The sequence below is a fragment of the Corvus cornix genome, chromosome 1A, assembly GCF_000738735.6.
Source record: "Corvus cornix cornix isolate S_Up_H32 chromosome 1A, ASM73873v5, whole genome shotgun sequence".
In the NCBI taxonomy this organism is placed as follows: domain Eukaryota; kingdom Metazoa; phylum Chordata; class Aves; order Passeriformes; family Corvidae; genus Corvus; species Corvus cornix.
Genome location: NC_047057.1, coordinates 338,851 through 352,670, shown reverse-complemented (window position 1 = coordinate 352,670; position 13,820 = coordinate 338,851). Strand labels below are relative to the sequence as shown.

The following is a 13,820-nucleotide window of genomic DNA, read 5'->3' as shown; positions in this document are numbered from 1 at the left end:
TGCCCTTCCCACGGCATGGAATCATGGAATCATGGAATTTGGGTTGGAAAAGCCCTGGAGCCCCTTGAGTCCAACCATTCCCAGCTCTGCCACTGCCACCACTGCCCATGTCCACAGGGCTTTGAAATCCCTCCAGGAGTGGGGACTCCACCGTGGTCTTGTAGCTGTTCCTCAACAGCCCAAACTTCCTCCTTCAGGAATTCTTCCTCAGGGATGTATTTTTAGCTTTGCATTCCTTGCGAGGAGGCCAGACCCCATCTGCAACCCCAATATCCTGGAATGGCTGGGTGGGAAGGGACCTCAGAGCCCCTCCAGTGCCAGCCCTGCCATGGCAGGGACACCTCCCACTGTGCCAGGCTGCTCCAGCCCCAATGTCCAGCCTGGCCTTGGCCACTGCCAGGGATCCAGGGGCAGCCACAGCTTCTTTTCCAGCCTCAGTGACTCCGGGATCCCGTGCTCTGTCCCTGTGGATCTGCTCTCTGCACGGAGCAGGAGTTGGAAGTTGGGGGTCTCCAGCAGGGAGGGGCTGCGGGTGCCTCCAGCGCTGTGGGACCTGCCCAGCCCCACCTGTGCCCTCCCCAAACCGCTCCAGGCACGAGGGGCCGCATCCAGGGGGATCCTGCCGGGACACCGGGAGCCGTGGGAGGTGTCCCTGCCATGGCAGGGCTGGCACTGGAGGGGCTCTGAGGTCCCTTCCCACCCAACCATTCCAGGATTCTCTGAGTTGCTGCGAATGTGCAAATCCCGCGGGGGCTTTGGGCAGCCCCCAGGGAACGGGATGAGGTGGGAGCTCAGGAAGCAGCCCCCAGGGAACGGGATGAGGTGGGAGCTCAGGGAGCAGCCCCCAGGGAACGGGATGAGGTGGGAGCTCAGGGAGCAGCCCCCAGGGAACGGGATGAGGTGGGAGCTCAGGGAGCAGCCCCCAGGGAACGGGATGAGGTGGGAGCTCAGGGAGCAGGCTCCAGGGAGTCGTCGTAGAAAGCCTGGATCCCCCCGGGGCTCTGCAGGGGGGGGCTCCGGGCCAGCACCTCCCGCCGGAAGTTCTCCCTCATCCAGGCATAGACCAGGCAGTGCAGGAACCCCTGCAGGGACACGCTCAGGGCCTGGGGACACGGGGACACGGGGTCAGGGCTCCTTGTCCCTGCAGGGACAGCCCGGGCAGGGTGGCACAGGACACGGGAGACTTTCCTCTTGGTGTGGCCGATAAAGCACGTCCCGGGAAGAGCCAAGGAATGAAATTCCAACCCAAAAACCGTGGGAAAAGCCTGCCCGGGGTGTCCCCAAGGACTGTCACAGCTCCCAGGTGGGATGGGGACAAATGTCCAGCCTGGGAGCCCTGGCAAAGGGGCTTTACTCACTGTGGACACGTAGAGGACAAAGAGCGAGGCAGGACTGATGCTGGTGAAGGAGAGGATGGTGAGGAGGAAGGCTGTGGGTGGGACACAGAGGGACATTCCTTGGTGGGGCACCCCCACAGTGACCCTGCAGGGCTCGGGGGGCTTTGGGACACCCTCTCTGTGACCTTGCAGGGCTCGGGGGGGCTTTGGGACACCCTCGGTGTGACCTTGCAGGGGTGGGGGGTGCTGGGGACACCCTCTCTGTGACCCTGCAGGGGTCTTTGGGACACCCGCCGGCCTTGCCTGGCGTCCAGCAGAGCAGGAAAACCAGCTGGAAGTACAGGGAGGCTTTGCTGACGCTGCGGCCGCTCCGGCCGCCGAAGCCGCCGTCCCTGTCCAGGCTCAGCAGCGGCAGCGCCGCGTTGCCCCGGCACCGGAGCCGCACCCGCCGGTACAGGAGCTGCGGGGGGGGGTCCGGGGGTCAGCGGGGCGCTGGGGACCCCCCAGAACCCCCAGAGCCGGGACCTCACCGAGCAGCAGCCGAGCACCAGCAGCAGGTACAGCAGGAAGATGATTTTCTCCTCCAGCCCCGCGTTCTTCCCCCCGCCGGACTGGGAGGCAACGGGAAATGAGCGGGGCCGGGGCCAGCGACCTTCGGAGCCCCCGCGGCTCCCGGAGCCCCCCGGGCCCGTAGGGAGGGCGGGCGGGTAGCGAGGGAGGGGCAGCGCCCACCTGGGAGCAGATGTCCTGGTTCGGGTGGATCAGGAGGAGGCAGCTGGAAGGACAGAGCGGTGCTGCTGGTCCCAAACCCCCGGCGGTGTCCCGGGGGCCGCAGCGATGCCCCGGGCAGGGGCGGGGGCGGAGGAGCCGTACCTGGAGCAGTAAAGGCTGAAGGTGTCGTTGGAGCCACGGCCGTCCCAGGGCACCACGGGCGCGATGTCGGCGACGGAGGTGCCGCGGGCGATCAGCTGCGCCAGGAGCGTCAGCGCCGGCACCAGCCTTGGGAAGGGATGGATGTGACAGTCCCGGGACCTCCTGGCACGGCCGGGGCGCTCCGAGCGGGGCGGGCCGGCGGCGGGCACCTACCAGGCCAGGATGTAGGGAATCGCCTGCCAGGCGCGCTCCAGGCAGCGGCTCCGCTCCTGCGGGACAAGCGCCGTGAGCCGGGGCCGGAGGGGCGGCCGTAGCCGGGGGGACGAGGGGAACCCCGAATTCCCGGGAAAAGGGGCTGCCCTGGATCGCCCCGCTGCTCCCTTGTCCTGACAGGGCTGTGTGTGGCCAGGGCGGGGCACGGACCTGCAGCGCTGCCGGGGGCCGGGCTCGCCCCCCGAGGACGGTGCGGTGCGACTCGAACGCGTAAACAACGACCATGAGGAACGAGACGGCGTAGGAGGTCTGGGAGAGGAGAGGGGATCCTGCTGTGTCCAGCGCCGCCAGGGCACCTTCTACCTTCCCTCTGCACCCCGACATCCTCCTGCCCCCTGTCCCCTCCCCTCATCGTGCTCCGCACCCTGACACCCACCGGCCCCCGCACACCTGTCCCGGTGCCCACCCCGCGGAGGGGACCCCAGGACACTCCAGCCGCAGACAGGTCCCAGCTGTCCCCAGCAGTGTCCCCTTACCGTGGTCAGCATCCGCCCGTAGGGACAGGCGGCGTAGGCGGGCACGGAGAGCGGGGCCGGCAGCAGCGGGATGGTTCCCGTGCCCAGCAGCGCGGTGGCGGCCAGGAAATCTGCCAGGGCCAGGAGGAACAGGGGCCGCAGCTGGGGACAGGGCACCGCGTTAGCTCTGCTGGCAGCAGCCCCGGGAGCTCCCACGGCCCTTCCCAGGCTGGGCCCGGAGCTAATGCCGGGTGGTGGGCATCCTGCACCTCCTGCCCCTTCCCGGGGCTTTAAACCCGGCGCTGGCCCGGCTTTGCCTCGGGCTTAGCTGGGGCCAGACGCAGCTCTGTGTCCCTGGGAGCCGGTGACCCTCACCTGGACATGGCAGCACTGCCAGGAACCAGTGACACCCACCTGGTGTGGCGTCATTGCTTCTGCCAGGAGCCGGTGGCACTCACCTGGATGTGGCAGCACCGCCGGTGGCACTCACCTGGATGTGGCAGCAGCGCCCCTGCCAGGAGGTGACAGCGAGGACGGATCCGCTGCCCAGGAGGCTGGAAGGGACGGGGAGGGTGGTGAATGTCCCGGCAGAGCCGCTGCCACCCCCAGGGGCCAGCGCAGGGCGAGGGACAGGGGACAGGACCCACCTGAGCAGCGCTGCCGGGAGGGTGACGCCCGTCAGCGCCAGGACCTGCGGGAGGCACGGAGGGAGCGGGGCTCGGCCGGCCCGGAGCGGGGCCACCCCGAGCCCCGGCCCCCCCCCGGCAGCGGGGACGTGGGACCCTCGGCACGGCCGGACTCTCTCCCTCGGCCATCCCTCCCGAAGCCGTGCCCAGGAACCCAGGCAAAGGCGTTTCCCGTCGCTGCTGCGGGGAAAGGAGGGGCCAGGGCCGGTTCCTCAGCAGCCCCTCGGCGGCGGCTGCACTGTGGGGGGATTTCCCTGCTTCTTCTTCCCGAGTTTCCTGCTGGGATCTCCTCCTCAGCTTCCGTCGCCCGGGGCTGGAGCCGCGGCCGAGGAACCGGAGCGGCCGCCGGAGCCGGGTGGATCCCGGACTCGGGAGTGAGCCGGGAACAGCGGGGCAGGAGCCTGGGAAGAGCCGCACCGGGCCCAGCGAAAGCTCTCCCGGCTGTCGTCCCTTCTCTGCTGGTGGCCGCGGCCACCTTGGGCCGGCCCCCAAAGCGCTGCCCCAAATCCCGCGTGGGGGGAGCCCCCTCGGGCAGGATTTGTTGGAATGGGAATGCAGCGCTCAGCCGAGCCTCTCCCGGCTCTCCGGAGGGTTCCCGCACGCCTTTACCTGGATATCCGACAGAGCCGGGGGCCGTTCCTGTGCTTTGGCCATGGCCGGCGGTGGGAGCCCGGAGCCTTCCCGGGATGGATGGAAGCAGCTCCCGCTGCCGCTGCTGCCCGGGCTCGCCCCACGCCCGTCTGTGGGACACGGCCACGGCACAGCCGGAGGAACCTGCCCGGCCGGGGCAGCAGGAGCTTCCCAAAGGAGCAGCCAGCTCGGTGCCAGCCCCGGGAGCGGGGCGGGATCAGCCCCCGGCGCGGGAGAGCCCAAATGAGCGCTCGGATGCCCCTGGGCACACTGGGAATGAGGGAACAGCACCGGGAGAGCAGCCGAGAGCTCCCCGTCCTGCTGGAGAGTCCAGAGAGGCCCCGGAGCTGCTCCAGGGCTGGAGCCCCTCTGCTCTGGAGCCAGGCTGGGAGAGCTGGGAATGTTTCCCTGGAGAGGAGAAGCTCCAGGGAGAGCTGAGAGCCCCTTGCAGGGCCTAAAGGGGCTCCAGGAGAGCTGCAGAGGGACTGGGGCCAAGGGCTGGAGGGACAGGAGCCAGGGAATGGCTTCCCAGTGGCAGAGGGCAGGGCTGGATGGGAGATTGGCAATTGGGAATTGCTGGCTGGGAGGGTGGGCAGGCCCTGGCCCAGGGTGCCCAGAGCAGCTGGGGCTGCCCCTGGATCCCTGGCAGTGGCCAAGGCCAGGCTGGACATTGGGGCTGGAGCAGCCTGGCACAGTGGGAGGTGTCCCTGCCATGGCAGGGCTGGCACTGGAGGGGCTCTGAGGTCCCTTCCCACCCAGCCATCCCGGGATTCTCAGTGCCAGACTCCTCTGCATCCACTCAGGTGCCAAACCAGGACTGAAGGTGCAGGAATGAACCATTCCCATTCTCACACTCCCAGCAACCTCAGGAAATGATGGGATTTCGTAATTTTGTGATAATTTTAAACCCAAGGATGTTCCACTACCCAGCAAAAGTCCCCAAGCAATGCCCGGCCCCACCCCAAGAGCCACCAGAGTTCCCTCAAACAGGAATTTTACCTTTATTTCAGGGATATTGGCTGAAGGGAGAGAGGGAAGAGGGAGGGAGGAATGTGGGGGAGGGTCTGAGGGGAGGAGGGAGAGCAGAGGAAGGAAGGGCACCGGGAGCTGCAGGAGGGTGGCAGTGACAGGGAGCTGGGCACTCCTGGGGATGCTCCCCCGCAGCTGCTTCCTCATCTTCCTCTGCCAGGGACAGATGGAGGGCACAGGGATGGATCCGCGTCCTCCCGGCTGGATCCTCTCCCAGGATCCCACACTGATTCCCTGCTCCCAGCTGGCCCCACGCGGGTCCCCAGCACCCCTGGAATCCATTCCCAGCCACTCCATCCTGCAGGAGCAGAGGGAGAACAGGAATCCATCCCCCCAGACTGAGCAGCGAGGCTGCAGCAGGAGGAGGCTCCACCTCCCTCTGGAGTTGTGGGAATGGCTCCAGGGAAAGAGTTGGAGCCATCCCTGTCATTCCCAAGGCACCACTTGATTCAGCCTTTCCAAACTGGGCGCAGGCACTGGGCTGAGCCAGCACTTTTATTCTTAAGGAGCGTTTCAAACATTCCTGGGACAAACTCTCCCATTCCCACCCAGCTCCCTCCATCAGGGCAGCACCCGGATCCTGCTGCTCCCAGTGGGAACATCCCTGGATTGAGCCCCAGGAAGGGCTTGGCTGTGTCCCCCTCCCAGCAGGGACAGGCTCTGCCCGGGACATGTTTTCCCTGAGGACTTTTTTGAGGAGAAATTGGCCCCAAGGGCTGCAATGGCCAGAGGGGAATCCAGGGAATTTGGCTGCTCACAGGACCAGGACAGCCAAGGAGGAAAGGAGGGAAGTTGCAGGTCCCTGTCCTTGTCCCTGTCCCGGGATCATTCCCAAGGCTCCCTGGGCAGTGCAGCACCGGGAGCTGGTCCCAAACCTGCTCTTAACTGGGCTCCAGGAGCTCCTGGGGTGTTAATCCAGACCTATCCCTGTCTCTGGGCTGGGGAAGCCGAGCTTTAGCAGCCGGGATTTAATTCCAAACACGGGATTGTGCCTGTGCAGGTGAGGAGGCTCTGGGGGACCCAGGGGAGCAGAGCTGGGAAGAGCCAAATCCAGGGCTGCCAGTGAAACATCCCAGGGCATTCCGGGGTGTCCCGGCTTCCTTCTGTCACCAATTCCCAAGAAATCAGGGAAGCACCTCAAGGTTCCTGAGCCCTGGCCAGGCTGTCACTGTCACCAGGGTCCCTGCCCAGAGCTGTCACCTCCTGTCCCTCGCTGCTGCTCCCACCCCAGCAGGAGCAGCCCCTTCCTTCCCAAATCAGCACCACTGAGCAGCCAAACTTCCCTGGAGCCCCCAAAAACCAGAGGCTGGGCACCCATTCCAGCCTTTCCTCTGCCTCCTGCTCCCAGCCAGGGTCAGGCAGCTCAGATTCCCGCTTGGCAGTGCCTTGGGGTGGGAATCACCCACAGGGAGATCCTTTCTCCTTCCTGGAATCCCTGATAACCCCAGAGAGGATCCCTGGGAAGGAAGGAGAGCCTGAGCCCCTGCATGAGCCTGGAGCTGCATCCACTGGTTCAATCCGGCTCTGGAAAAGACCCTTGGAAAATGCCCAAGAATTCCTGCACTGAGCCCCATCTCCCTGAGCCTTCCATGGCCTGGTGCTATTTTAGCTCCACCTAAAGTGCTTCCCACCTTTGCTTTCATCTCCTGAGTCACCAGCCTGGCTGGAGCTTAAAGATCCAAGTGAAATCCCCTCAATCCCACGCCTGACAGGCAGGGATTGTTTTTAAATCACCTTTAAAAAAGCTCAGCATCTTCAATTCCATGGTTTTCAGATCAAGTCCCAACTTGGAGCAAATTCCCACCGCAGAGGCTTTGGGGCTGGAAAAGCTGGCACAATCCCACTGCAAATTAGTGCTAAAAACACCAACTGGAGCCCAGATTCTGGAGAGCTCCGGGAGTGGCCGGGACGAGGTTTTGGTCAGTCCTCGTGAACAAGTTCTTACAGAAAAGGGAATCAAATCCAGCCCTCATCTCTTCCCGTGGAGCCACCAGGAGCCGTGGGCCGAGCTTTTGGCGATGCTCAGCTTCTCCTCGGGGCTGAAGTGCAGGATGGCCAGGATGGCCGTGAGCGTCTGCTGCCGGCCCCGCGCGTCCGGCAGCGTCAGGAACCGGTACACCACGTTCTTCAGGTACTCCAGGTTGGCTCCTTCCCTGCTCTTGTCCCGGCAGTTCTTCTGGATCTCGGCCCGCAGCGCCGCCACCTCCTCGCGGTGCTTGTCCTCCTCGGCCAGGGCCCTGCCCTGGAGCTGGTGCAGCTGCATCTCCAGCTGGTGCTTGTGCTTCCGCAGCGCCGCGATCTCCACCTCCTTGCGCGCCAGCTGCTCTGCGTACAGGAAGAAGGTGGGCTCGGAGCCGGAGCACAGCTGGAGCGCCTGCGGGAGGATCTCCGAGGAGTCCTGGCTGGGAACGTCCCCGGGGGCGGCGTCCCGGGAGCCCTTGGGGCCGTGGGGCAGCGTGAGGGCGCGGAGCTGCTCCAGCTCCCGGTCCTTCTCGGCCAGCACGGCCAGCGCCCGGTCCCGCTGCTTGTGCATCTCCTCCTCAGGCGCAGCGCCCGCTCCCGGAACTCCAGCTGGCACCGCTCCAGCTCCTGCCGGTGGAGCTGCTGCAGCTGGGACAGCTCCTGCTTCTTGGCCTCCAGCTCCTGCCGGTGCTGCTTCTCCACGTCGTCCGCGGCCAGCTGCAGCAGCACGTGCTTGTCCCGGAGCTCTGCCAGCTGCTCCCGTGCCTCCTCCAGCTCCTTGGCCAGGCCGACGTCCTTGCCGGCCTTGCTCTTGAGCACCTGCTGCGCCCTCACCTTGTAGCGCTCAAACTCCTCCTTGAGCTGCCTCAGCTCCTGCTGGCAGTGCCCGCCCGGGGCCTTGTCCCCGTTCCCATCCCCGGTGCCCGGGGGCAGCTCCGGCTCCCGCGGCTCCTCCGCGTCCGGCCCCGCCGGGCCCTTGGCGGCCGCCGCTGCCTGCAGGAGCTTCCGCAGCTTCTCCATCTTCTCCTTGAGCACGGTCACGTCCAGCGTGGCCTCCTCCACGGCGACCTCGCCCAGCGAGCGGCTGGAGGCGGCGATGGCCAAGGTCTTGTTCTCCAGGTCCAGCTGCACGATGCGGTCCTTGAGCCTCTGGATGGTGCCCTGGTCCCTCTGCTTGGCCTTCTCGTAGGTGCCCAGCAGCTCGGACACCTGGGACACCTGGGCCTCCAGCTCGGCCACGCGCTGCTCCTCGCGCTGTGAGCGCTGCCGCAGCTGCTCCTCAGCCTGGGCCGTCTGCAGGGACACGGCGGGGTTAGGGCAGCACGGGGACACGGCGGGACACAGCTGGGGTCACACAGGGTCCTTGCTCTGCTCCAAACCAACAAGGGGCCTTCCCCACCCTGGGAATCCCGCCTGAGACACCTCCCTGTCCTGGCTTTTTGGGGATTTGTGTGTTTGGAATCACAGAATGGGTTGGGTTGGGAAGGGACCTCAGAGCCCCCCCCAGTGCCAGCCCTGCCATGGCAGGGACACCTCCCACTGTGCCAGGCTGCTCCAGCCCCAATGTCCAGCCTGGCCTTGGCCACTGCCAGGGATCCAGGGGCAGCCCCAGCTGCTCTGGGCACCCTGTGCTATTTATTTCAACCCCCCTGGAATCTGGGGGACTGGGAAGGGGGATTTGTCCTACTCCAGCCCCACTCCCTGGCTGCATCCCACAGAGAGCTGTTCCCCAGGATTGTCATCCCATCAATCCAAGCCAGGACGCTCTGGACTTTGAGAGACTGGGAGAGGGAATCTGGCTCCTCCAGCCCCAAACCCTGTCCCAATCCCTGGATTCGCCCCATTCCCAGCCAGGAATCACCTTCTTCATCTCCTGCACCAGCTGCAGCTGGAAGTGGTTCTTGAGGCCGGCCATCTCCTCCTGCAGCTCCTGGATCCGGGGGTCCGGCTTCCCATTCTCCTCCCGCACCCCCTGCAGCTCCCGCCTGAGCTCCTCCAGCTCCTGGCTCAGCTGCCGGACGTGCTGCTCGTAGCCCTGGGCGCGCTCGGCCGCGCCGGCGCTGCCGGCCAGCGCTTCCCGGGACTCCTGCAGCTCCCGCTCAGCGTCGCGGCGCGATCCCGCTCGGAGCGCAGCAGCTCCTGCAGCTCGCGCAGCATCAGCCCGTGGTCGCCCTGCTCGCGCTCCCGCTCGTGCTGCTGCGTGATCAGCCGGGCCCGGGTCTCGGCCAGCTGCTCCTGCAGCCGCCGCAGCTCCGCGTCCTGCCTGTCCGCCTCCTCCCGCGCCCGCCCGGCCGCCTCCTCCAGCTCCTGCTTCAATCTGCCGCCGCTCCGCCTGGTACGACGCTTCCATGCGGGATTTCTCCTGCGTGACGGTGGCCAGGGCGCTGGTCAGCGTGGCCAGCTGGGCCTTCAGCTGCAGCAGCCGCCGCTCGGACTCGCCGCCGGCACAGAGGTCCCCGCTCTCGGAGCCGCCCGGATCCTCTGGTTTCTGGCAAGGGGGAGCCGCGGGTTTGTCCTCCTCAGGCGCCACATCCCCCTTGGTGCTGGTCACGCTGGCCGTGCTGGTCAGGCTGGCTGCAGTGTCCGTGCTGGCGGCCGTCCCCACGCTGTCCTCGCTGTGCTCTGAGCTCCGGTCATCCGGGGAGTCCCCAGCTCCAGCTGGTGGCACGGCGAGGTCCCCCTCGTGGGACACGGAGAGCACCTTCAGGCTGGCTTCCAGCGCTTCCTTCTCCTTCAGGAGGCTCTTGTAGGCGCGGACGACGTCCTTGAGCCGCGCCTGGAAGCGCAGGAGCTGCTGCTTCTGCGTCTCGATGGTCTCCAGCAGCTCCTTCCGGCTGGGGCCGCCCCCGAAGTTCATCCCGAACTTCTCCATGGTGGGGGGATCTGCGGGGAAAGCAGGACAAGGAGAAAAGGCGCCTTTGGGGTGGGCAGGAGCATCGTCCTGGGCCCATCCGGATACCGAATGGGCAGCAAACACCACCCTGACCACCCCCTGCCCAGGACCCCCATATTGACCCCCTCGAGACCCCCATCCTGACCCCGCCAGGAACCCCAGCCTGACCCCGCCGGGACCCCCACCCTGACCCCCCAGGACACCACTCTGAACACCCCTCCAGGACCCCCATCCTGACCGCCCCAGACACCTCCGGACGCCCCTGAGCTCTCCATCGTCACCTCCTCAGGACCACCCTGACCCCCACCCTGACCCCACCCTGACCCTCACCCCGACCCCTGCGAACCCCCCGGGCCCCAAATCCCGACCCCCTGTGCCCCCTCACCCCCGGCCGGTTCCGCCGCGCCGCCACTTCCGCCGGAAGCCGCGGGCGGGGGCGGGGCAAAGGGCGCGTCACCGTTCGGGGGCGGGGGCACGCACCATATAAGGCGATGGGTGGGCGTGGCTACAGAGCGGGGCGGGGTTTGCGCTTTGGGGGCGTGGCCGCTGTACGCGATGTGGGCGTGGCCGGGTGTGGGGGCGTGGTCTGACATGTGGGGGCGTGGGCTGGACACGAAGGGGCGGCTGCGTCCCCGAGGGGGCGTGGTCACCCGTGAGGGGCGTGGCCACCTATGCGGGGGCGGGACCACCCGTGCGGGGGCGTGGCCAAGGGACGGGCGCGGCCTTCGGCTCGGCTCGGCGGGGCGGTCCTCCCTGTGTCCCCTCGAGTGCCCCGTGTCCCCTCGTGTCCCCTCGTGTCCCCTCGTGTCCCTCGTGTCCCCTTGTTTTCTCCCCGTGTCCTGCCACGTTCTCCCCGTGTCCCGTCCCGCGTCTCATGTGTCCTCGTGTCCCCCCATGTCCTCTCCGTGCTCCTCCACCTTCCCCGTGTCCCCCCGTGTCCCCCCGTGTCCCCTCCGTGTCCCCTCCGTGTCTCTCCGTGTCCCTCCGCATTCCCCCCGCGTTGCCCCCGTCTCCCCGTGTCCCCCCGTGTCCCCCCGTGTCCCCCCGTGTCCCTCCGTGTCCCTCCGCGTTCCCTCCGCATTCCCCCCGCGTTTCCCCCGTCTCCCCGTGTCCCTCTATGTCCCTCCGCGTTCCCCCCGCGTTGCCCTCGTCTCCCCGTGTGCCCTCCGTGTCCCTCCGCGTCTCCCCGCGTCCCCCCGTGCCCCCTCCGTGTCCCTCCGTGTCTCTCCGTGTCCCTCCGTGTCTCTCCGTGTCCCTCCGCGTTGCTCCCGTCTCCCCGTGTCTCCCCCGTCTCCCCGTGTCCCCCGTGTCCCTCCCCCTCCGTGTCCCTCCGCGTTGCTCCCGTCTCCCCGTGTCTCCCCTGTCTCCCCCGTCTCCCCGTGTCCCTCCGTGTCCCCCATGTCCCCCCCGCGCCGTCCGTGTTCCTCCGTGCCTCCCCGTCTCTCCTCCATCCCCTCGTGTCCCCGCCCCCGTGCCCTCTCCGTGTCCCCTCGAGGGGGTCTCAGTGCCCGCCTGCAGCGGGGGTCGTTTGCTCCTCGGGGCGGGTGGGGCAGAGCCCCGGGCAGGGAGGTGACACTGAGCAGTGTCACAGCCCGGGGACAGGGGAGAGGGACGAACAGTGTCGTGGCCCCTCCCATGCTGTCTCCTCCCGGCCCCTGCAGCCCCTCTCCGAGGGTGTCCCCTCCGGGAAGGGCCTAGAGGAGCATCCCAGTGCTCCAAACCCTCCGGATGACGATGGGGCAGAGCTGGAGAGCCCTCAGGTCTGCCCGAGACACCCCTGGCACGGCCACCTCAGCCGGGCCTTGTCCCAGCTGTCCCCTGCGGGAGCGACCCGGGGCTGCTGCTGGTGTAACCGGAATCCTCCAGAACCGCGGGGATCCATAAAACCCCCCAATGGCGCCGTTTTGGTGTCGGCGACTCCGGCACCACTTTGTCCTTGGCCCGGGGCTGTGGCCAGCAAAATTCCAGCCACCACAGAGACCCCAGAAAAAAACTTCATCACCTGTTTGTGCATTCTGAGCCAACAAAGGAATGAACGTTCATTGGTTCTAAATTACATAAATCTCTTTCATTAATTAGCTTTCTGGCCTCCACTGGTTATCGAATTCTTCCACATCTCCCACTGTGCCAGGCTGCTCCAGCCCCAATGTCCAGCCTGGCCTTGGCCACTGCCAGGGATCCAGGGGCAGCCCCAGCTGCTCTGGGCACCCTGGGCCAGGGCCTGCCCACCCTCCCAGCCAGCAATTCCCAATTGCCAATCTCCCATCCAGCCCTGCCCTCTGGCACTGGGAAGCCATTCCCTGGCTCCTGTCCCTCCAGGCCTTGGCCCCAGTCCCTCTGCAGCTCTCCTGGAGCCCCTTTGGGCCCTGCAAGGGGCTCTCAGCTCTCCCTGGATCCTTCTCCTCTCCAGGGGAACATTCCCAGCTCTCCCAGCCTGGCTCCAGAGCAGAGGGGCTCCAGCCCTGGAGCAGCTCCGGGGCCTCTCTGGACTCTCTCCAGCAGCTCCAGGTCCCTTTCCAGGGATCCCCAGAGCAGGAGTTGGTCCTTGTATCCCAGGCAGTGTTTCCCAGGGCAGTCACAGGGCTCTGTCCTTACATAAATTCCCTGATTTCAGCCCCCAAAGCACCCCCAGAGCTGGGGAATGGGGGCTGCCTCCTCCCCAGGGGGGTTCCCACCCTCTTTCCACAGTTTCTGGGCCCATCCCGTGCCCTGACTGTCCCTGTGTCCCGCAGTGTCCCACGTTCAAGCGCGAGGCCGATGCTCCCGAGGTCCCGGAGCCGTTCGCGGCTGAAGCCAAGTTTTTCACGGAGTCGCGGCTGCTCCAGAGGGACGTGCAGATTGTCCTGGAGAGCTGCCACAACCAGAACATCCTGGGCACCATCCTGCACCCGGCAAGTGGTGCCAGGGGCACGGGCAGGGTCTGGGGGGGCTGGGGGTGCTCGAGGGGGTTGCAGGGTGCTGCCAGTGGGGTAAATGGGAGTTGTGGTGGGTCTGGGAGATCCTGGTTCAGTGAGGAGGGCAGAGCCCGGGGGCGTCCCTGGGATCTGTGGGCTCTTTCCCGGTGGATTTGGGAGATCCTGGTCCTTGTGGGGAGGGCAGAGCCCGGGGGTGTCACTGGGGGGTCTCCGGTAGCACTGGGAGCTCAGGGGACATGGAAGGGGCTGTGCAGGGTCCCCCCAGCAGGGACAGGGACGGGGGTCCTGGGGGGTCCTGCTGATCCCAGGCCCTCTCTCGTCTTCCAGAATGGGAACATCACGGAGCTGCTGCTCAGGGAGGGCTTTGCCCGCTGCGTGGATTGGTCCATCGCCGTCTACACCCGCGGCGCCGACAAACTGCGCGCAGCCGAGAGGTGGGGCAGGCGTGGGGACGGGGATCCCGCTGATCCCAGCTGACCCCACCCAATCCCACTGCCCCCACTGTTCCCAGCTGCATCCCTGGAGTGCCCAGAGCAACTCCAGCCCCTTCCCAGCCCCGTGTGGCTCATCCTGGGTGGGATTGATGGGATCTCCCTGGGGCTTTGCTGGGAATGTCACCCCCAGCCCGTCCAGGTGTCCCGGCCCCGGTGTCCCACTGTCCCCACCCCCCAGGTTTGCCAAGGAGCGCAAGCTGAGGATCTGGAGGGATTATGTGGCCCCCACGGCAAACCTGGATCAGAAGGACAAACAGTTTGTGGCCAAGGTGA

At 66.6% G+C, this 13,820-nt stretch overlaps 3 protein-coding genes across 7 annotated transcripts in view; 1 reads left to right on the top strand and 2 right to left on the bottom strand.

Moving 5' to 3' along the window:
• Positions 1–853: 853 nt before the first annotated feature.
• Positions 854–4,374, bottom strand: LOC120411850 (translation initiation factor IF-2-like). 5 transcript variants are annotated; one of them, XM_039570217.1, is made up of 12 exons: positions 4,234–4,374; positions 3,586–3,804; positions 3,397–3,492; positions 2,960–3,100; positions 2,634–2,732; positions 2,424–2,479; positions 2,211–2,336; positions 2,070–2,112; positions 1,868–1,948; positions 1,641–1,797; positions 1,359–1,429; positions 854–1,265 (listed from the first exon to the last, which is right to left on the bottom strand). In XM_039570217.1, the coding sequence occupies exons 1-12, from the start codon at positions 4,276–4,278 to the stop codon at positions 948–950; spliced, it is 1,452 nt and encodes a 483-aa protein (XP_039426151.1). In that variant the 5' UTR covers positions 4,279–4,374; the 3' UTR covers positions 854–947. The 5 variants fall into 5 exon arrangements, with proteins under 5 accessions (XP_039426151.1, XP_039426153.1, XP_039426150.1 ...); XM_039570219.1 differs by having other exon boundaries at positions 854–1,103; XM_039570221.1 differs by having other exon boundaries at positions 1,037–1,265; positions 3,429–3,492.
• Positions 4,375–5,236: 862 nt separating this feature from the next.
• GCC1 (GRIP and coiled-coil domain containing 1) lies at positions 5,237–10,566 on the bottom strand. The gene is given in 6 exon segments (XM_039570213.1): positions 5,237–7,827; positions 7,830–8,538; positions 9,107–9,363; positions 9,366–9,564; positions 9,566–10,128; positions 10,524–10,566. Coding segments are annotated over 5 exon segments (2,292 nt in total). The 5' UTR covers positions 10,118–10,128; positions 10,524–10,566; the 3' UTR covers positions 5,237–7,252.
• Positions 10,567–10,629: 63 nt separating this feature from the next.
• SND1 (staphylococcal nuclease and tudor domain containing 1) overlaps positions 10,630–13,820 on the top strand; it is a 63,631-nt gene continuing 60,440 nt past the window's right edge. Inside the window, 5 exon segments of the mRNA XM_039570382.1 lie at positions 10,630–10,686; positions 11,800–11,898; positions 12,871–13,029; positions 13,381–13,487; positions 13,726–13,816. Of these exon segments, the coding sequence (XP_039426316.1) occupies positions 10,630–10,686; positions 11,800–11,898; positions 12,871–13,029; positions 13,381–13,487; positions 13,726–13,816 (513 nt within the window).

What these genes read in the sequence shown, in the direction of transcription:
- LOC120411850 (XM_039570216.1), bottom strand. Translation starts at nt 4,278, where the DNA reads ATGGCCAAAGCACAGGAACGGCCCCCGGCTCTGTCGGATATCCAG. An exon ending in GGCCCCCGGCAGCGCTGCAG is followed by an intron (nt 2,480 to 2,633) that starts GTCCGTGCCCCG and finishes CTTGTCCCGCAG; the next exon opens with GAGCGGAGCCGCTGCCTGGA. An exon ending in TTCAGCCTTTACTGCTCCAG is followed by an intron (nt 2,113 to 2,210) that starts GTACGGCTCCTC and finishes CTGTCCTTCCAG; the next exon opens with CTGCCTCCTCCTGATCCACC.